General features: G+C 47.1%; 1 protein-coding gene across 4 annotated transcripts; it reads right to left on the minus strand.

The window, feature by feature from the left end:
* Positions 1 to 12,170: 12,170 nt before the first annotated feature.
* On the minus strand, positions 12,171 to 22,280 carry LOC131807598 (uncharacterized). Of its 4 annotated transcripts, none has more exons than XR_009344549.1 (4): positions 22,142 to 22,280; positions 15,289 to 15,493; positions 13,553 to 14,534; positions 12,171 to 13,453 (listed from the first exon to the last, which is right to left on the minus strand). XR_009344549.1 is itself a non-coding variant. In XM_059133099.1 (4 exons), the coding sequence occupies exons 1-4, from the start codon at positions 22,272 to 22,274 to the stop codon at positions 14,295 to 14,297; spliced, it is 651 nt and encodes a 216-aa protein (XP_058989082.1). In that variant the 5' UTR covers position 22,275; the 3' UTR covers positions 12,171 to 14,294. The 4 variants fall into 4 exon arrangements, 2 of the variants coding, with proteins under 2 accessions (XP_058989082.1, XP_058989083.1); XR_009344550.1 differs by lacking the exon at positions 22,142 to 22,280 and adding exons at positions 20,886 to 20,958; positions 21,445 to 22,135 and having other exon boundaries at positions 12,171 to 14,534; XM_059133099.1 differs by adding an exon at positions 20,886 to 20,958 and having other exon boundaries at positions 12,171 to 14,534; positions 22,142 to 22,275.
* Between the last annotated feature and the right edge of the window lie 60 nt (positions 22,281 to 22,340).

Raw genomic sequence — 22,340 nt, forward strand, 5'->3', positions numbered from 1 at the left:
GGGATCCCGGGAGCTCCTTCCCTCCTCCTCCCCTTGGCACGCCCTTGCCCCCTGCCAGAGAAACCACCAGCCCTCTCGGTCCCGCTCCATGGAAGGGTTCAAGGAGCCACAGGGGAGTGGGCCATGCCCCCCAGATAGCTCGCATCTGGCCAGTCATTTGCGGAGACTCCACCATTGTTAACGCATTCTGACTCTCTGTCTTCCAGGAAGCAAATACCTCTTAGGACAAGTGTTGTTATAGAGACCCATTCCCTTTATAAATCAGTGTCTGGAAATAGCTTGTCTCTCTTAGGGTTTGTCATTTTTAGCATTTCTCCTGAAGGACCTCTTAAGGGCAAAAGGAAGCAAACTATGAATTTTGGAGCAAATGCTTACACAGCACTAGCTGTGCGCCCTGGCTTTTCAACCATCAACTCACTGAGCACTCAATAATCCTATGAGCCTTGTTTCTGAGGAGAAAATTGAGGCACAGAAAGGTTAAGCGACCTTGGCCAAGGTCCCCTAGCTAGTAAGTGGTGGAGTCAAGATTCGAACCCAGCCTGTCGGGCTCCAGAGTCTATGCTCTTAATGCTAAGGTCATGATACCATGATAATGATACAAACAACAGCACAGCAAGTATTTATCAACCCAAGCACTTTACACGCATCATCTTATTCATCTGCACAACAATCATTTTTATTAGAGGAGGAAGGTGAGGCTCGGAGATGTCAAGTCATTGGTCCAAGGTCACATCTTCACCTCAGAGGCACAAGCACAACCAGCGGAGCCCAAGAAAGCTCCTAATGCTCCGCTGTCACTCAGTTTATCCTAAATATTCATGGGAGCTTTCCATAAAGTTCCTTAATATATCCTTGCTTCCCTTGCTCTAAATATTGTTTTAATTTATTTACCATTGAGCAAATGGATGCACTAAGATAAGCCTCTGAATTTGCCCTCCTTCTGGCATGTGATGCTGTCAAAAACTCCTGAGCACATCACCCTTTCAGAATGATAAGCATGGCTCTTGAGGAATCAATGTCCTTCCTTTTACCTTTTACCTTTTTTCCTTTTACCAGATGCAAAAGTTCTCTGGCCCATGGGCTTCCCTTTTTTGCTTTGGCTGCCAGGAAGCTTGGAGCTACATTTTCTACTAAGTCCCAGTTGCCACGTTAGCCTCCCTGATTCAGCAAATTCTTTATCACTCTTCCATGAAAATTTTTTAAAAAGGTTTTATTCATCTGAGAGAGTGAGAGAGAGCAAGAGAGACAGAGAGCATGGTGGGGGGGGACAAAGGGAGAGGGAAAAGCAGACTCCTCACTTAGTGGTGGGTGGTGGTGGGGCGGCAGTGCTAGATCCCAGGACCCTGAGATCACAACCTGAGCTGAAGGCAGATGCTTAACTGGCTGAGCCACCCAGGAGTCCCTTCATGAAATTTTTAGTTCTTCTTTTTCCTCAAAGTGTCTTGTTGTTCACGATTTGATTTTACAAAGCAGGATCTGATGTGTCCTGAGGGAAGATTCAAATGTCTGAATTCAGGGAAGTAAGCTCTTAGAAATTTGATTGGGGTGGAAAAATCTGGTCCCTGTAGAGGCCCCTTTTAGGCAACAGCCTCAACTGAGCAGTGGAAACCCGAGCAAGGCAAAGGGGCCCACGGCAACCACCTAGCTGACACAAAAGGCTCATGAGGAGACCCAACTCGAAAGAGCCATCAGCCCTAACTGAGCAGTTACAACCAAGCACAGGTCCCAAGATTACAAAAAAAAAATACAATTCCATATATCCCCATACTCCCTTTCTTCACCCTGTAACTGTAGCTCTTCAGAACGGTCTCATGGCAGACAATCTCTCCTGTACTGTCCTGCTGCTGCTCCCTTGCCTATCACTTTGGTTTTGCCTTGGGTGAATCTTTCACCCCTGGTGCTGCCCGTCCCCACCCAACTGGGATGCCCAACAGTCCCTGTCTGTCTTCAACCTAAAGGCATTCAGTGAGCCCATGTCGCAGCAGCTTCACTCAAATATGCAGTCATTCCTCGACAAACATTAATTGTGCACCTACTGCATGCTAGGTCCTTTGATGGCATCGGAAATACGGTGATAAATATGACAGACATTGACTTGCTCTCTGCATTTTTCACTTATTGATACATCTGGGAAAGAGTTTCCTATCAATGCAGGTCTAACCCATACTTATAACTATACTTGTAACAGTCTACATTGTATGGATGCACTGTAACAAATTCAACAACTCCAATTAAGAGACATATATGCTGTTTCTAATGATGTAGCAAACAATGATGTAGCAAAAATCCTTATTCATACAGATTTGCACATGTTTGAGTATAATTTGTACGATAAATTCCTAGCAGTGGAGTTGCTGGATCGAAGAATACATCTCTGCCCAAGTTCCCTCTAAAGAGGCTGTTCCAAGTTACACTCCCCATTAGCAATCTACAAAACATTTCCCTGCATCCTTGCCAACTCAGCATATTTTAAACATATATATATATATATTTTTTTTTCATTTTGAATCTCTGGGTGAGAAATGTATATTGTGTTTCTTTATCTGCTTCTCTGAGTTTTTACGATAAAGAAATTTTCACACATATGACAGCAAACAAAACAGCTCAATGAACACCCATATATCCTTCAATGAAATACAATCATTGGTTAACCTTTGCCATGTTTGTTTAATTTGGAAGGAGGGTTTAAAGTATTTTGAAACAAATTAAAGGCATCATGATACTTCATCCATGACATGCTTCAGTATTAAGTACTTTATATCTAATATAAGTCATTTTCTTGCATAAATGCACTTTTCACATTTAAAAAATTAACGATAAGGCCCTGATTATCTAGGTCATATTCCCATTTCTCCAGTTGTATGAGAAATGTCTGCATAGCGAGTTTGAACCAGGATCCATCCACACAGGGACCATGCCATGAATTCTGTTGTTACCTTTATGGAGAATGGTCCTCATTCATTTATATTTTCTGCCCACGATGTTAACTCACGGAGTTTTCCTGTACAATGTTCTGCTTGGGGGTCTGACCATTGCAGCACCTTTTAACTTGTTTTACTCTCCTCTGGGTTTCCTATAAACTAGTACTTAGGTCTAAAGGATAGTCTTGACTCAGGTAAAGCATTTGGGGGCAAGAATTTAATGAACCCTTTGTGGGTGGAGCTGTGTGCTTCATTTTGCCTTGAGTCTGGAGATCCACAATGTTTTGGGGTCCCACTATTAATGATGCCATGTGTGATTTAAGGTAGTGACCACCACTCTCCATGTTAAATGTCCATTTTCCTCTTCCTACCGGGACCTTAATGATATCCAGTTTCTCATCCACGGATGGTCCTTGGCTGGACCAATTATCCAGGCTGTAAAATGATTTCCTGATTTTGCCCTTTCAGGTGCATTTATCAGCTGGTATTCTTTGAGTTTCATCTTTTAAACTATTTCAGATCCATTTTAATTTCTTTCCCAGCAAACAGTCTATGTTTCTGAGTGGACCTGGGCAGTTATACCCCAATGTGATGAGTGCTGTGCTGGGGTAAAGACAGGGACTGTGGCCGAGCTGGGAAGGGGCATGTGCCTGGACATGCAAGGGAAGGCTCTCAGGAGTTGGTGGCTTTCAGTATGGGTTCCTCTGAAGCAGGTCCCAAGAATTGAAGGACAATCAGTTAATTTGGGAGAAGGCAATTCTGGGAGGCAAGTGGGGGAATAACACAGACAAGAAAGGCAGCCTGGAAAGGTGTACTGTCAGGCAAGTGAGTACCATGGGTGCCTGGGGCTTAATCCCACAGGGAAATTCTGAGGCTGGTGTAAAGCACTTAGAGGAGGAAGAAAGCCAGGGTATTTATACACCAAGTCTTGTCAGTCATTGTTGGAAGGCTGCTCCTGGTAGGGAGTGCTAATTCCTCAGCATTTCAAGCCTGCTCTGAGGTTGGCAGTGGCTTCCAGTCACTAAAAGGCCCTCAGGCAATAAATGTGGGTGCTGCCCGCTGGGGGTCAGCCAGTGTGCACAGACATGGTAAAAGTAGGGGACAGGTAGGGTACTGTCAGTATCTGCTCAGGGACCTCTGAGCAGAAACTTTAAGAATGAACAGGAATTACCCAGATGAAGAGTAGACAGGAAAGGATGCATACTCCAGGCAGAGGACGGAGCAGGCACAGAGCACAGAGGTGACCGCGAGGGTACGGTATTTCAGGGACCCACTGCTGTTCACCTGGCTGGAGACAGAGGGAGAGATGAGGCTCTGTGGTCATGCCAGGTCTGTTAAATCACCTTTGGGAGTTACCACATCATGCTGAGGGCACTGGGAAGTCACTGGAGACTTTTCATCAGGGAAATAACACCCAGTTTGGGTGCCAGAAGTCTGAAAACGCCTGAAACACATATACTGACATTCCAACCTATTAATTCACCCTGGAGACTAGCTGTTCCTTGCTGGTGATGGAATTTCTCCTGACCTCTGCATGTGAACCAGGGATGGACTCAGCCACCAAAAGCTTGCCTTGAATGTGAACTCAGTACACAGTGAGGTGGAGAGCCTTGGGGAACTTCTCACTTGGGCCTTCTACTGGTGGATTATAATGCACATGTTATTACAATAACAGCTAGGAGGGTTTCCCATGTGCCAGACACTGTGCTAAGCACTTTTTAGTCATTATCTCAAGTGAAGTGATACTGTTACTATCCTGATAACACGGATGGGGAAACTGATGCTCAGGTGAATGATGTTATTAGCCCAAAGTCAAGCACTAATACCCAAGTCCATAGAAAATGGAGTTCTAAGTGTCCACACAATAGGGGATTAGATACATCGAGTATGTCCATACCATACAGACATGGAACAATTTACATCTACTAAATGAGCAAGAGTACAATATAAAGGTCACAATTAAAAACAGGTTAAAATTACATGAGCTACTCTAAAAATTCTATTTAGCAAGGGTTACTAGAATACTTAAAATATAAAAAGAAAAAAAAGCAGGTTACCAAAAAAGTATACACCATTCAATTTTTAAACTATGTAAGTTATAGAAGGATAGTCAGCCAAGGCGGTCACATGGTGGGGCGTCTGGGTGTCTCCATCGAGGAAGTGTCCGACTCTTAATTTTGGCTCAGGTCATGATCTCAGGGTCATGAGACTGGGCCCCATGTGGAGTCTGCTTGAGATTCTCTCTCTCCCTTCGCCCCTCCTCCCCCGACTCATGCTCTCTCTAAAATAAATAACACAAACTGCCTGACCCCCGGTCACCAACTAGGAAGCAGCAGAGCTGGGCTTGGGAGCCGGGTCTACTTGACCTGAGCCCCTTCTCTCCACATACCACTGCCTCCACAGCAGACCCCGAACAGGCCACAGCCATGGGTGGGCTGGAGTGGGGGTGGAGGACATCCTTCACCTTGAAAGGACGACTCAGGACATTTTGCTTCCAAGTTTTGGGCAGGATGAATGGTTCTCCTGGGAGTTAGAAGTCGCCTGAAGAAATCTGCTGTGAATTGCATCTAATCATCTAAGTCCATCCAACAGTGATTGCATCTAATGTCTACATCTATTACCTGAGGGCCTGCTGGCTCAGGAAGCCACGGGGACCCCAGAAATGCCACAAGGGTGTGGTGGGGAGCATGGCAGATTAGGAGAGCACAGGTCCCACAGCTGGCTGCTCCCTGTTCCAGCCAATCCCTCCCGGAGCGGACTGCAAGCATGGCTGCCAATCATTCCAGGTTTTCCAGAACCTGGAGATTCAGATGTTCATATGAAATCTCTCATTTTAAAATGTGTTAAGAAAGAAAAAACCTGGCTGGCACAGAAATAACAAAATATATCTATCGGTTGAATCTAAGCCCTTGCATTGTCAGTTTGCAGCCTCTGCACGAGATAATTTTGGCCACAATCCTAGGGGCAGTATGGTAGTTAACACAGCACGAGCTGCTGAAAGAGAGAAACCACAGGGGCTCTATGCAGACGTTTATTTTTCACTCCCACAAAGTCCAATTGGTAGTAGGTGGTGGGGGGGGCAGGGAGTTTCGCTGTCAGCTTTTCCATGTGGCTTCCGAGATCACCCAGGGCACCGCAATCCAGTGGGCACATAATGAAGACAGAGAGCAGAGGACCTGTGGGAGGTTTTAATGGTAGCAGCTCTCCTTACACCCTTGCTCCACTGGCCAGAACTCAGTGCTGTGGCCACCTCACCAAAATGCAGAGGAGAGCTGGGGAATGCAGTCTCTGGCTTGTGAGTTTCCAACAGGAACTGTCCTGTAGACCAGCTATGCAGACCCCGGGGGCAGTTATCCATCTCTGCCCCAAGCCATTACCATCCTCTGCATTTTACAGATGAAGAAATGAATCTCAGAGAGCCTTAGTGACCTGTGAGAAGTCTTGCAGCAAATAGCACTGTCAGATTTTCTGACTCCCATCCAAGGACCTTTCCTCCACCCAAGTGTTTCCCAACCTTGCTGTTTCCTAAGAATCAGCCATGGTACTTGTTAAACATAAAAGTCCCAGAATGTTTGGGGGAGAGTGTGGTGACCTGTATTTTCATCCAGAACCCCAGAGGATTCTTCTCTCAGGTTCTGTACCAGGGGCTGTATCATCTGGGGAGCTTTGTGAATTGCTGATCTCTTGGCCCTCACCCCCGGATTTCTGATTCAGTGGGCCTGCTGGGAGGGGTCCTGAAGTTGACATTTTATATACTCCCACGTGACTCTAATGTGCAGCCAGGGCTGGGACCCTCTGCTCCCACACCAAATTAGGCTGGTAAGTTGTTCAAACTAAAGCAGTGAGAGAGAGAGAGAGAGAGAGAGAGAGAGAGATCAGTAATTGAGTCAGCACTTTAAAAACTCTTCAAGTGAGTCTAATGCACAGTCTAGGATGAGACCTTCTCAATAAATGGACCAGAAGACTGATGAGTAGGTTTGGGGTAAGCGCAACTTTCCATATTTTTAAAGCTCCTCCAGGGTATTCTGATACCATTGCCCTAGGGCTCTGCTACTCAAAGTGGCCTCTGAAGTATCAGCACATCTCTGGAAGCTTATAAGCAGAATCTCGGGTTCTCCCCTAGACCTGCTGAATTAAAATCCCCGGGAGATAAGCGCCCACTCTAGGCACACAGGCTCTTTTTTGGAAGGACAGCCGATTAGGACCTCCAATTAGCGCTGGCTCGCCTTCTCTCCACCCCCAGCTACCCTCCCGAAGCTTGCAGGAGGTTTTCTAGTGTCACTAGCATAATCTGTCCTCAAAGGTCTGGGCCTCGCTGCCCCCGCCGTGACCATCTGTTCGTGGACACTTTGTTTGGTCTGGGCATGCGCATGGTCTGATGAATCAACAGGGGACTCGCAGGCCCTTTCTGCCAGGGAAGGACGTCACAGATGCTGGGTACTGTCTTGGGGGCAGACTATGGGATTGGGCGCTCCACCTGAAGATCTAAAGCTCTTTAGATCTGCAGGTTGGAGAATAAAGCAGACCTGTTTTGTGAGGTTCTGGGGCCAATCAGAGGAAGCTACAGGGAAGAGGGTTGCAGTTCAACATAGGGAAATTTTCAGAGAAGCGGGGGCCAAATCGAGGGTCGTAAGCTTCCTGTTCCCCAAAGAGGACAGAATGGCCTTCATGCAGGAGCACTCAGAGGCAATATCTGGATTGAGCTGAGACCCAGAAGGTGGGGAGGCGGAGTCAAGAAGAGCCCGGGGAGGGAGATGACCCAGGGTTCTGATGCACCAATCACGCATGAAGGCAGTTTGCTTAAACACAGATGACTGTTGGTGTGTGAAATCATTTCCATCTTGGTCTCCACTAGTTTGAAAGCCGTGAGGTCAGCGGCTGGGCTGCCTGCAGAGTCCTCAGCACCTGGCACAGATACAGTAGCATCTGTCCAGTAAATACTTGTTAACTTAAACGCAAATGGCTGAACATGAACATTAATCTATTTGTCTCTCATTGGCAACTTTTGAACGCTGTGAGATAATCTGGCATCCCTTCGTGCCCTTTAAAGCATCTTTGTCAGGTGTTCAAATTGTCCATTTTTCTGCTTGCTTTCTCATTAAGTGCTAATTCTTTTTCATCCAGTTTTATCTGCCTGACATTCTTGGCGATGGAAAAACAACTCCTAGATCCTAAATGGCCCATGAAGGGGGACGGTCATTAAATCATTCAGGGACTCTCCTCCGCAAAGCCCACCCACCAATTGAGCGAGTTAGGAATGTCTTATCTGGAAGGATCCCAACAAGATGCCAACAGCATGGTCTCCAGGTGATGTTCTCCATGATCTAAACTGTGCTCGGTGTGACCTTTTTTCTGTTCTGAACATCTATTACTTTTGAACAAGAAAAACTGACCTGCAGGCATTGGATTGGTTTTAAACTCTATTTTATTTTTAAAAAGATTTTTATTTATTTATTTGACAGACAGAGATCATTAGTAGGGAGAGGCAGGCAGGGAGAGAGAGGGGGAAGCAGGCTCTGCACTGAGCAGAAAGCCCCACTCAGGGATCAGTCCCAGGACCCTGGGATCATGACCTGAGCTGAAGGCAGAGGATTTAACCCACTGGGCCACCCGGGTGCTCCTTAAACTCTATTTTAGATCTCTTATTTTAGCCAGCTTTACCTAGGTGGCGATGTTATTACTTGAGAAAACTGCATATGGAAGAACAGAGTAAATGCTCCCAATAACTACGTAAAAAGGAAGCTGAGACCCAGAGAAATAAAGTGACTTATCTGTCCCAGGATAGATGAGGCAAGAGCAGAACTCAGGCCCTGCCTTGCAGGTGGGTGTTCTTTTTTTAAAATTTTCCTTTTTAAAGATTTTAATTATTTATTTGAGAGAGACAAAACAGGCGCCGGAGGAGGGGCTGAGGGAGAAGCAGACTCCCCGTTGAGCAGGAAGCCCCACTCAGGGATCAGCGCCAGGACCCTGGGTTTATCACCTGACCAGAACTCAGACACCTGACCAACCGACTGAGCCACCCAGGTGCCCCAGGTGTTCTTTCTTGTACATCACTCCCTGTCCTTCCCACTGGGAACCTCTTACTGCTTTCTCTCACTAGGTCAGCAATGCAGGGCTGTCTCAGGCATTCATGGCCTCATGGGTTGACTATTTCATTTCTCAGGCAGGATTTCTGTAGACTCCAGAATGGAGAGAGCCATCAGACCAGGCAGCCTGCACATATGCCGTTGCTTACTGGAAAACCACAACAGGCTACAGATCAAATGTACAGAACTTCTGGTGGAAGCCTGTCCCTGGCACCAGGGCCACTTTGAAAGTCTGCTGTTAGGGGCACCTGGGTGGCTCAGTGGGTTGAGCCTCTGCCTTCGGCTCGGGTCATGATCTCAGGGTTCCGGGATCGAGCCCCGCATCGAGCTCTCTGCTCAGCAGGGAGCCTGCTTCTCCCTCTCTCTCTCTGCCTGCCTGTCTGCTTGTGATCTTTCTCTGTAAAATAAACAAATAAAATCTTAAAAAAAGAAAAGAAAAGAAAGTCTGCTGTTGGGTGATCTGCAAAGGCTGCAGGCAAGTCTGTGCCATTTCTGCCACATGGGATATTTTCTTGGGAGCATCCAGGATCGCTGAGAAGTTCTTCATGGACACTTCCTCCAGTCTGGTTCTGGCTTTTCTGAGCCAAGTACAAGGTGTAGGCCACTTCTCCAGGAGTCCTTGCTATGCTGAGCAGGGTTTAGGACCAGGATCCACTCACCTCCCATTTGACAGGATCCAGCAGAGGGAATATGAAAGCTTTCACACTGCCCCAGAAGCTATGGCAGTGGCTTCAGGCTCTGCAGAAGCACCAAGGACCGGACTCCGCTGTGACAGGCTACAAAATTCACAGGGTGAATGTATCTCAGGTTTCATAGCTGAGAAATGAGCATAAGGATTTTTTTCTTTTTTTTTTCTGGCATCTTGGGCAGATGGGTCCACGGTGGCTATTTTGGGTCCTAAGGTCAACTACAGAATACATTTCATTATGGGGCCCTGGTCTGTGATAAAGAGTATGTCTGGGCTAAGATGATTCTCGGAGGCGGTTCCTGGGTTTGGGTGTCCCCTGGGAAAAGGTGTTTTGGAAGTGCAGCAGGGAAATTCTGAAGGCCAGAGGATGAGAGACTTTAACCTGAAGCACTGAAAGGTTCTCAAGGGCCACCCTGAGGAGTTCTTTCTACACCTTACCAGGGAAAAGACAAGAGACAGGCACTTATACGACTAAATCTTAAGAACAGACTGCATAGTAATAATCAAAGAGGTGTTGATTTAAAAAAAAAATCTTCAGTGGCTTTGCGAGAAAATTATAAAAATACTACACATTAATCGTAACAAATTCAAATAACACATAATGTAAGAAGTAAATATAATTCCATTTTCCTAAACAGATACAAAATAAAAGAAGGTATCATTTTTTAGACTACCAGATAGGCAAGCTTAAAAAAATGGCCATCTCCAGCACTGGCAAGGGTGTAGGCCAGGGTTTTTGAACCTCAGCACTCCAGACATAATTTTCTTTGTGGTGGCGGCTCTCCTGTGCTACACTACGACCTTTAGCAGCAACCCTGGCCTTTACCTGCCCCCCCTAACCCCAATATCTCCAGCGCTACCTCCTGGGCTGTGACAACCAAGAGTATCTCCAGTCATTGTCAAATGGCTAGGGTGCGGGGAGGTGCAAAGTGACCCTTTGCCAAGAACCACTGTAGGCAAACGGACACCCCAAACACCACTGGTGGGAGTGGAATCTGGCAGTTTAGCATACTTATCAGATATTAAAATTTGTGTCACAGAGCACCTGAGTGGCTCAGTTAAGCACCTGCCTTGGGCTCAGGCCATGATCTCGGGGTCCCAGGTTCGGGCCCTACATTGTCGGGCTCCCTGCTTAGCAGGGAGGCTGCATCTCCCTCTTCCTCTGCCCCTCTTCCTGCGCATTCTCTCTTCTACCAAATAAATAAATCTTTAAAAAAAAATTTTGTGTCACAAGGACACAAATGTAGAGTTTACGTTTACAGGAGTACAAACTTGTTCAATAAGCACTAATGATAATAATGGATAATGGCACTCATGGTTAATGCAGCACTCTTGGTAATATTTTAAAAACTGGTAATAATATAAATAACATTGGTAGGAAATTGGTTAAATATCTATCTATCTGGCTGCAACATGTCCAGACATACAACTGAATTAGGCCTGATACAGAGAGGTCTTCAAGACAAAATTGTTATTGGGGGCTTTGCGGGGAGACCTGGGGGGCTCAGTCAGCTGGGCATCTGCCTCAGGTCATGATCTCAGGGTCCTGGGATCGAGTCCTGTCAGGCTCCCTGCCTAGCAGGGAGCTGCCTGTCCCTCTCTCCCTGCTCCGCCCCCATTCTTGCTCTCTCTAATAAATAAATAATCTTAAAAAATATTATTATGGGGGAAAAAAGCAAGGTGCAGGAGAGTGTATAGAACATTTTTGTAAAATGTAAAGAACAAAATTGTAGGAGTGTGTGTGTGTGCGCACGTATGTATGTGTGTAGAAAAATACCTGCATCAAAATATATATGGATATGTGGTTTTTTAAAAAAGATTTTATTTATTTGACAGACAGAGATCACAAGTAGGCAGAGAGGCAGGCAGAGAGAGAGGGGGAAGTAGACTCCCCGCTGAGCAGTGAGCCCGATGCAGGGCTCGATCCCAGGACCCCAAGACCACGATCTGAGCCAAAGGCAGAGGTCCAACCCACTGAGCCCCCCGGGTACCCCTGGATACATGTTTTTAAAGCCTGGAAGAAAGTGCACTAAACCACAAACTGTGGCTATCTTTCTGTAGAGTAGGATGGAGGAGGTGCGGGGGAACATCTGGGATTTTCCATCTCTACTTTAAATATTTCAGAATCACTTGTATCATTTTATAACAAGGATGTTGCAAAATAACAAAGATAAAAATCAAAAGTAGAAAAGGAAACCAGAAGAAAAAGAGAGGGACCATGGTTGGAGTCCTGCCTGCTCTCACCTGGAGCAAGGAAACCTGGCTTAAAGTCTTGCCCTGCATGTCGAAAATCCCAAGGCAGCATCAGAGGCCAATCAGCCAACCAACCCTATGACTCACCAGCTCAACCACTGGCTTCTCCTCTCTGGGCCTCATCTGTTAAATGGAGGTAAATGTACCTAACTCCCAGGATTGTTTTGAGGTTCAAAGGAATCACGTTTGCAAACGCATTTCATAAAATAGAAAACACTTAAAAATGTTTGTTGGTTTTATTTTGGCAAAATAAAACTCTAGCTCTCTTCCTGTGGGGTTAGAGTAACACTCCTGGGGTCAGTACAAGACAGAAGACACTGAATGGAAATCCAAACCTGAAATATCGTGAGAGATTTGCAGTATGCTGCTATAGGTTGAGAAGGACACACAAGAGTCCAGAAAATGGGTCCGTCCAACTAAGCTAGTACCTTACCTGAGCCAGGTTCCCATCAAACCTTTTACTGGGCTCTGGAACCTGTTCTGTCACCAGGGAGAGGTGCCAAATGCTAATCAAGGAAACAAGAAAACCCAATGGGGTGTATTTCCAGCACTGTGGATTATATTTCTACCCACAGGAAGAAAGTTAGTATGTCTGTCCAAGGCTTAGGGAGCGCTCACTTAACTTATTGGCATACAAAGTAATGTATGCAGAAGCACCCAGGGCAAGGTTCTGCCTCCTACCAGCCCAGTGAAATGTGGTAAAGGCGACCGTGTCAGCGATGGCAGATAAACAAGCTCATCTCGCTGCTGGAGACGGTGGTGCGGTGGCCCGAGTGTGTGTGCTTGATAACCTTGCCTTTACGCAATTTCTCATTTACTGGAAACTTGAAACAGCTCGTCCCTTCTTCAGGTGTAAAATCCTATTCTAAGGAAACCATCAGACTCATAGTCAGATGTAGATATAGACACTTACAAATACACACACTTTAATTGTACATATACACATAATAAGCATTTTCGGCTCAGAGTTATTAGAGAAATGTACCTACCCCAACTGTCAAAAAATAGAGGAAAAGTCACCTACAGAAGAAATCATGAATATATTTAAGTAATCGGCTATTATACAGTCATTAAAATCACGTTTTTGAGGAATATTTTGTGACCTAGAAAATGTTTACGATAGTTAATGGAAAGAAGCAGAATATTAATCTGTAAACACACTTTATCAGTAATTAACATATATACACTTATAATAAGAACAATAGCAGCTACAACATACTGGATGCTGGGAGCCAGGCAGGGTCTCATCCCATTATTCACGCAACACTCTCCAAGCCCTCTGAGGTGGGTACTTGCATTACCATTTCTCAGAGGAGCACGCTGAGGCCCAGGGGCTTGGGCAGCACGTCCAGGGCTGCACACTGAGGTAGGTGGGAGGCTTGACCGCTAACAGAGCCAGTCTGGCTCTTAGGCTCTCTGTGGCACTGGGACAAAATGCTCACCGTGGTCATCGCCAAGTGCTGGAGCTGAACATATACTTTTCTTCTTGATATTTTCCACATTTTCTACAGAGGTACATTTTTCTTTTGTTAAAAGTAGCTTTTATGACAAAAATAATATAACACATTAAAAATACTTCCAAAGTACAAGGGGTATTAAATTACCTGGGGGCCAGATGGATGGGAGGTGGTCAGTCAGATCCGGTTTGATCTGGTAACACGGAAAGGGATCAGGAAAGGCCAGAAGACTAGGCTTAGGGGAAACATGGCCGGTAGATGCTGAACACATCTCATTTCAGCAGGTGTTGTGGGACATCCACGTGGAGATAAGCAGAAGGACAGGGGACACAGAGGTGCGGTGGTGGGGCCAGGGGTCGCAAACAGGGCGCACCAATCTGGCCATTTTGACATGAAGATTATTATGAGCTAAAGGTGATGGAGACCCTATGGGGTCAAGAGAAACTTTTGCCCCTCCCTTAACTCTACAGAAGAATCTAAACCGGGGGTCTCTCCCAAAATGGGAGTTAACAGCAGAGATAAAGTTTATGTGAGTTACCGTTACCCATCTGCACGGCAGGACAAACATCTAATTACCAACATTCTCTTTTCTTCCCACCACGAGGTACCTACGTCTCCTCTGAAGTCCCAGGCTCTGACCCTCTTTGCTTTAGTTCAGGATGGCACACAGACCTCATTTTGCCTGTCTGTGTAGATTCCCTGCGTGTACACTATTAAATTTGATTTCTTCCTGTTAATCTGTCTCAGGTCAATCTGATTCTTAGTCCAGCTAGAGGGACCCTTGAAAGGGATAGGAAGCCTTGCTCCCCGACTGTCGGGAGCCAGTACAAGAGGCCTACTATAAGAGCTGTAAGGGACTGAATATGATTGGCTGTTCATTTAGGTCCACTCACGCGGGAGGTGCATGAGCACTGCGGTAATTGGCTAGGCGGGCTAAGCTGCCGGTGTATATATGCTTGAATGTACTTGTAGAGGGGCGGCCCGCCGGGAGCCAGGCTGCGCAGCGCTGGCCGGAGGGGGCCGCAGCCCGGACCATGGCAGCGGCGGAGGCGGCGGGCGCCGAGGGAGGGCACGCGGCCCTGGAGGCGGTGGCAACGCCCGAGCGGGCCAGCGGGAGCTGCGTGCTGTGCTGCGCCAGAGGGGGAAGAAGATAAAAAGAAGTTTGCCTCCACGCATGTCTCCCTGTAGTTCTTGCGGGCCGAGAGCGACACCCGACGGGGAACATATGGGCTGAAGATCGAGAAGTCGTGTCAAGAACAGTTATCACCAAAGCTGTGGAAGACATTTCCTGTCTCCACCTTCCTGTTCCCTCTATCCCTTTCTGTGGGTAATAGCAACCCACATTTCCTTTGGAGAAATGCCCTACCCGTTCTCTGTAGTCTGGTGAGATGGGCGAAGTGTCTGGCTCTCTAAAGGAGAGAACATTTCTTGAGGTCAAATCCATACTGCAGAGCGGCAGGCCTGCACTACCCCGGCCATTTAGTGAATGGCCTTTGCTGCTTGGGAGCCATTGCTCAGCTCTGAGTATGAAATTCAATTTTCTTGAGTCCATAGTGAGATAAGAGTCTTAAAATCTTGCTTTTGGATGAGGAAAAAAGATTTCCTAATTTCCTAAAGCTCTGTAGATCAAGAACACAAGTTGAGGGTAAGAGGACAGAGATCTCCTATCAGCCCCAGTGCGGAGATGACACACTGTCAGATTAAAGCTCCCATAGGGCGGGAAGGGACGGACAATGGCCTTCTGGGCCTGCCCAGGAGAAAAAGCAGGACAAGCGTTCGGGTCTGCCCTCCCTAAAGGCCCAATCCCCCGTGTGGGGCTCAGAGGCACTTAGGTTTGGAGGAGGCTGGTGCCCCATTCCCTAAGCAGAGCCAAGGGAGAGCACTGGCCTTTCCGGAAGACTCCCGCTGGCTGGGCTGCAGCACCACGGTGGCTCCTCGGCTGGAAAAGCAGCCCCAGGTGAGGCGGTGGACAAGGGCAGTTCTCTCCTTCCCCTTCCGCCGTGTGCCATGTGGGAAATCCCGAAGTGTACGCCTGCCCCAGGGAGGTGCTGGGCGGACGAGGCAAGGTCAGGAGGCAAGCTGAGAGGGCTGTGGTACACGAAGAGCTCACGATTAGAAACCCTGGAAATGTTCGTGACTCTGCTCGGGAAGGAAATCGGGCCGGCCCGGTCTTGGCGGGCCCCCCCAGAATCCACAATGCCAAGGGATAAGTCTAGAGCGGCCACATGGCAGGGAAGACCAGCAACGGGAAGGGAACACATCTGAACCACAAAGCTTGTCTGCTGCGCAGCCCCCCTGCCCACTTGGGGTAGAAGTTGGGATAGAAGGAGAAGGGGGAGGGGAGAAAACCCTGAAATACTGAGTATATTTGTGCAGAACAGTATATGAACTGGAAGAGAACCCCCCCTCCCCCGCCAAGGACTGGCAGAATGGAGTTTGAGATCCAGGTGGGAGGAGTGAAACACAGGACGTTGCACGGTTTTGGACCAGAGCAGCAGTGGGTAAAATCTGCTGCCGCGAAGGAGCTAAAGAACTTGACTATTGCCGAGGGGCACAGAAGAATGAAAAATGGGCCTAAATCACTCTGATGACGATGCCCCAGAGAAGCTGCCTGGGAATTCCTGGCAGCTGGCAGAGGCTCTGGTCTCTGGTCTGAGAAGGCCTGGTTATTCAGCATTCCTGTTTGCTGAGTGACCTGCCCCATATCTTTTCCAAGAGAGCCACAGATTTTCTCCTCTCAGAAAGAGCATCATCCTGGACGGGAGATGAGAGGAGTTGGAGGCAAGACCCCTGAGGACCAGCAGCTGGGGGGGCAGCAGCTGAGAGCAGGGCCACAGAAGCCAGAAGGGGACTGGAGTTAAGGAGGTCATGTCCAGTGTCAGTACTCAGAACTCAAGCACCCTAGTACTGAGAAAGAGGCCACGAGATTCAGCAACAAGGAAGTTACTTGTGACCTTGGCAGGAAGGGTTTTGGTGGGGATGGAAGTCGGGCTGTAGTGGGCTGGAGAGGGAGAGAGAGAGAGAGAGAAGAAAAGAAGTAGAGATACTGACTGTGGTTTTAAGGACAGGAGCTTTGGGGGGATCTGGGTAGAAGCGGACTTTGTGGGTTTGGGTTTTTTCTCAGTTTTTATGTTTTAAAGGATGCGAGAAGATACCGTTATGTGTCTCCATGTATGGAAAAATGGAGTGTTCCCTGAACAGGGGGCAGGATGGGAACCAAAGTGGTGTCAGAGTCGAGACTGGTCTCAGAGAGAAGGGGAGGGACTGGCTACAGAGACGGCCATGAGGAAAGGACGCAGAAGACCTCACAGCCAACAGCTTCCGAGGACACAGGTGCCCCTTTCCGGTGAAACCTTTTCTTTTTCCCTCAGGCAGAATTAGACGCTCACGAATGTAATAGCAGAGAATGAAGAAACACCCTGACAAATGATAGCTAAATGTCAACGCTTGAGAAGGCAGGCTGGTGAAGAGACCACGCAGCGCTAGGAAAGAACTCCTGGAGTTAGGCTGAGCCGGGAAACCATCACACAGCAGTTCACACGTAGAGTAAGTTGAAGACTTATCAAGACTTAACTCAAATTAAAGAACTCAAACCGCCCACTGGGAACTGGAAGATACAGTAAGTGCGAGTCCGTAAAAATTTAGCTCAACAGCCTTGTAAAGACCCTGAGTCTTTACGTTTTCGGTGGTTGTTTTGCGGAGGTGATACATCATCGGGATCCAACAGTCAGGACATAAGGTGCGGACCGACCCCATCCTGCCCCATTTATCTGCCTGAGCCTCGGATACCTCCACGGGGCTGCCCCACAGATCTCTCAGGTTTAGTGAGTGTAAACTCGGCTCCTCATTTAGAGGATCTCACTAGGCAGGAAGGCAGAGCGGTCTGAAGACTGCCTTGGTTCAAATTCCAGCCCCCACTTCCTAGCTGTGTGACCTCAGAAAAGTTACGGTGCTTCTCTGTCGATTTCCTCATTTGGAAAATGAAGGTGATCATGGTACTCTCGTCAGACTGTTGAGAGGATCAGACTGAGTTTGCTGATAGCCAGCAAGAGCTGTAAGAGTATGAGCTTTTATTATTATCCCCCATTTAAATGTTGTTTTCCATCTGTTCACTGCCAACTGGATTCAGCGGGGTGACACATCAGAAATAGGCAACAATACCTAATCAGTGGCTCAGACCAGAAAGCAGATTTTCATTATCCACTTTCGCTCACTGCCCACCCTGTTCACATATAATCTCTCATGGAAGCCTGATGTATTAAACTTTCAATCTGCTACCCTGCCCTCCAGTCCTACGGCCACCTGCTCTTTCCATCGCTGCCAACTCAGGCCCGGATCACTGCGCCATCCAATTACAAGAGTAATCGTTCTAAGATAAAATGGTCATTTCTCTTCCCTTCTGTAGTCCCCACGATTCTGAAAATAAGCCCCCTGACACGGCCTCTAAGATGAAGATGCTTCACGATGGGATTCCTGCTATCACCTGCACTTCAAGCTCCCGCTCCCCAATGCCCCAAAGTTTTTACTGGCTTCCTGGATTGCCCTCCCTAGTGAATGGCGCCACCTACTGTCCACTCATTCACTCGGGCCAGACATCTCTGACCAGCATGCCCAGGCAAGACCCACTAATCTTAGATGCTGTGTCCCCTTAGGTACCTCTCCCCCCTCCAGCCACTGTTCTAGCTCTGGTCTTCATTTACATTAATTCAAATGTCTACACACTGGCCTTTCTTACATCCCCCTCCTTCCTCATCTACTTTCTTTTCTTTTTTTCTTTTTTTTAAGATTTTATTTATTTATTTGACAGAAAGAGATCACAAGTAGGCAGAGAGAGAGGGGGAAGCAGGCTCCCTGCTGAGCAGAGAGCCCGATGCGGGGCTAGATCCCAGGACCCTGGGACCATGACCTGAGCTGAAGGCAGAGGCTTTAACCCACTGAGCCACCCAGGCGCCCCCCTCATTTACTTTCTAAGAGGCTGCCAGAGTGACATAAATGGTCCTCGGGCACATCACTATTTTGCTTAAGGGCAAAATGCAAGCTATTTACAGGACTCTCTCCTTGAGTTGGCTTGGGCTCTCTCCAGTCTCATCTTTGTCCTTTCCCACATCCCAGGTCAATGTCTGACTTTCAAGTTTAGACAGAACCTCCTCCAGAAAGCTTTGTCTGAGACATCCCCATACATCTCCAGACAGGGTTAGACAACCCTTCCGGGGGCCCACAGGGCACCCTGTGCCTTGGCTTATACACAGCACAGGGCAAGCAGCACGTATTCACTTAAGTCTATAAAAAGAAGAGAAGGAACTGGGGACAAACCAGGCTACCAGACACACTGCAGTCCCACGGCAGAGACCAGGACGCAGCTCTCTTCCCTCTGCAGACTTCCAAAAGGACACCACACATTTATTCCGCACTACCGCACTGCTTTGATAACAGAAGTATTTCATAACAGGATAATGGTGGAGGATTAAAAATATTTAAATAGTTTCTGGCACATGGTGAACTTTCAATGCTTTCACTTGACAAGGAATTACTGAGTGCCAACTCTGTGCCAGGCAAGCGTTCGGGGCTTGGGCATAGGCTGTATTTTCATCAGCTCTAAGACACTGCTATTTTAGACTCCCCATTTATTGAAGGTATCATCAAGAAAAAAAAATAAATGTTACCAGGACACAGCTGTCAATTATAGGACACATCCATTTTTTTTTCAGAAGGCTAAACTGTGGGAAATATCACCTAGAAGTCAAAGAGGAAAGTACTGATAAACAAGAGACAGTCTCTGTTCTTAGCTCACTTCTATTCCAGTGAGGGGAGTGGTAACAAATATATATTGCCAGGTACTCTAAGTGCTATAATGAAAAATAAAGCCAGTTCAAGGGCCACAGATGAAGGGGCTTTTGGGGTAACCAGGAAAGGCCCTGATGGGGGAACCGGTATGAGCAGAGACTTGAATGAAGAGGGGAGTTGTGGGTAACAATGTTCCAAGCAGAGGGAACATCAAATACAAAAGACCTGAGAGGGAAATGTGCCTCGTAAGTTCAAGAACAGGCAAGTCAAGTGCAACTGGAACACAGTCCCACACCGTAGGCAGCACAATTCTTCAAGCCCAATGTAGTTCCCAGGTGAAAGCAAGTAAGCCTGATCTAGTTAGGGTGTGTAAGGGAAGATGGGTAGAGGCTAAGAAATGTGGCCTAACTCAGTGACCAGGAAGGTGGGTGTAGAGTCAGATGGCCTAGATTTGAATCCCAATTCTGCCACTTCCAAGCTATGTACCTTGGATGAGTTATCTGGCTGCTCTGAACCTTAGTCTACTCAGCCATAAAGTGGACAAAATAAAAGCAACTACTTTGCAAGTTGGTTACAAAGATTAGATGAGACAGCCCTTGTACATCAAGATACAAATGATTATTATCATCACCATCCTCTACTCCAAAGTCATTTCTAAAACTGTTTCAAGGTAAGGAATAATGTACTTGAGCCTTGAAACATTTACTGCAACTATACCAGATTACCAACTGGTAGGATGGCAGCCACATGGTTGGGAAAATAAATTTTTTTGAAGGTTCTGAACTTGCCTTTTCCAAAGTTTTTTTTTTTTTTAAATCAAAGTTATCTTCCATGCATATTGATTATTTTTGCAGTATAATTTGACGAAATGAAGTCCTCTATTCAATCAGTTATAAGATACATAGAATAGGAAGCACTGCTAAAGTAATTTTACAGCTACCATAGCTTTCTGATAAAATGATATTACTATGTGCATTAAGTTAATACCTAGTCAATTTCCTAAGTACATAAAGTCTGCACATAAATCAGGGCTTTTTCCAGGGTTGGAAAGACCCTCCCAGTGTTCCTAATACATTAGCAATAATATAATACAATAATAATTTTTGTTTCTTCAGATCACATGTTTTCAGCTTCTCTATCTCATTCTGTCATGAAGTGCCACATAGTGAGCCAGGCCTGTCTGTGACAACTTGAAATTTTAGGCCATGGCAGGTCATGTGAGTTAATGGACTTCAGACACATTCCCCAGAGGTTCCTGCCTTCCAAATACTCCCTGAGTAATGAGCCACATTCACAGAAAGGATCTGACTTTATGATGGAGATAGGCTTACATGAAACACTTAAAAAAAATTTTGCTTGTTAGTATTTAATGCCATAATGGAAGGAAATAAGGTAGAATGAAAATTTCACCGAAACTGTATTTAGCAGCTAACCTCCAGGAATTGCTGGGCTTCGGGGATTCCTGACTGATCTATAGTCCTTGCCTTCAAGTATGCAGCAGTTTTACCAGAAGCAGTATTTTCAGCTTAATAACACATATTTAGTCTTGATGCAACTCACTCTGCAATTCCAGAGGGGGAAAAAAAAATGCAGCCCATTTTCCTCTTATTTATTGTTTTCTAAGAGATGCTGAGAAATGGGTAGCAGTGGATGGACAGGCTTTTGAGACAGATTAAATCCTGACTCAATCACTTACCAGCACTGGGTGACAGCACAAGGGGAGCTAGATAGGACAAGGGATCTAACATCTGAATCCCAAGTATCCTCATCTGTAAAATGTATAAAATCACAAGAATATTAAATGAGAGAACACGTACATTGCTGCTGCGTGGTAGAGGGTAGCCATTATTATTAGCATTATTAGGTTTGATGTTGGAACTTCACAATTAACAGATTTTTTCCCCATCCCTTGTCGGTTAATGAGGCTTTGGTAGGAACAAGGAGAACTTAAAATGTTTTAACTACAACCGACTACATGCTTTAGGTTTAACATTCTTATACAACGACCTGTAGATTCCGTTCCCAGACATGGGTCAGGCATTCCAAGGTCTGGCTGTAGTTAAGTTGGACGGACTAAACTATTTCCATCAGCCTATCTACTTTGGTGACGATACCTAAATATCAGGGGCTGAGAAGACCTAGTTTGGGCTCAGGTAACAACCCTCACCCTAGTGTTGGGCCAGAACCAACTCCAGCCAATTCTATTAAGGAAAGCCATCTCTTCCACAAAGCTCGGAGAAATACAAATGTTTAACCTGGGTACGGTGAATGCGGAGAGGCACCGCTACGTCAACAGAATCCGTCCCGGGGACCCGCACGCGGTGGGGTGGGGGTGGGGGGAGTGGTGATTGCAACTGTTGCACACATCACCTCTTCTTTGCCCTTCACCTGAGCAACCGTCAGAGTCCTACAAATGGAAAGATGCCTTAAAGTCACCTAGTGAGGTGAACTGCCCCATAAACCTTTTTGCAAAATTTAGTGTGTAGGGGCCTTTCTCCGTCGAGTTCTCACTAGCTTTTCCAAGCAGCCCGCGTCTGAAAAAAACGAGATTCGCTGATAAAGTCCACTTCCTCATTTAACAATTGGAGAAACTGAGGCCCAGATATGTAAAAGCAGTCGTCTCAAGTCAGACGGAGGCATTATAGCCATTCCAATTCCGGCCTCACGTTCGTGACCCTGACCGCGCCTGATAACCTCCCCCGCTTCCCTGCAGGCCAGGAGACGAGGGCTTGCGTCCGAGCTCTGGAGATGTTGCAGGCCGTCGGGTTCCTTCGCACCGAGACTCGGGCCAAGAGCTCAGCGGGGTCCCGGTGCCGCGAAGATCCCCCTACCCCGCACTCGGTCCCCGGAATTTCCGTTGCCATGGCGACTCCGGGGCGAGCACCAGACCCAGGGAGACCTTGGAAAGCGAGGCGACTGGACGACTGCAAAGAACAGCGCCTACTCACTCACCTGACACAGAGGAAGCGGGCACGCCCCACACTCCAGTCCCCAGCAAACCCGCGGAGCACCGAGGATTAAGCGAGGAGAATAACAGGAAATGACGTACACGCACGTGCTTCCGAGAGGGGCGGGTACAGGGCATTTGAGAGGCAAAGCCGGTGCCCCGCGCCTGCGCAGCCACCGCCTGCTGCGCTGCCGAGTCACTGGG

This window comes from Mustela lutreola, chromosome 9, assembly GCF_030435805.1.
Source record: "Mustela lutreola isolate mMusLut2 chromosome 9, mMusLut2.pri, whole genome shotgun sequence".
Classification (NCBI taxonomy): Eukaryota; Metazoa; Chordata; class Mammalia; order Carnivora; family Mustelidae; genus Mustela; species Mustela lutreola.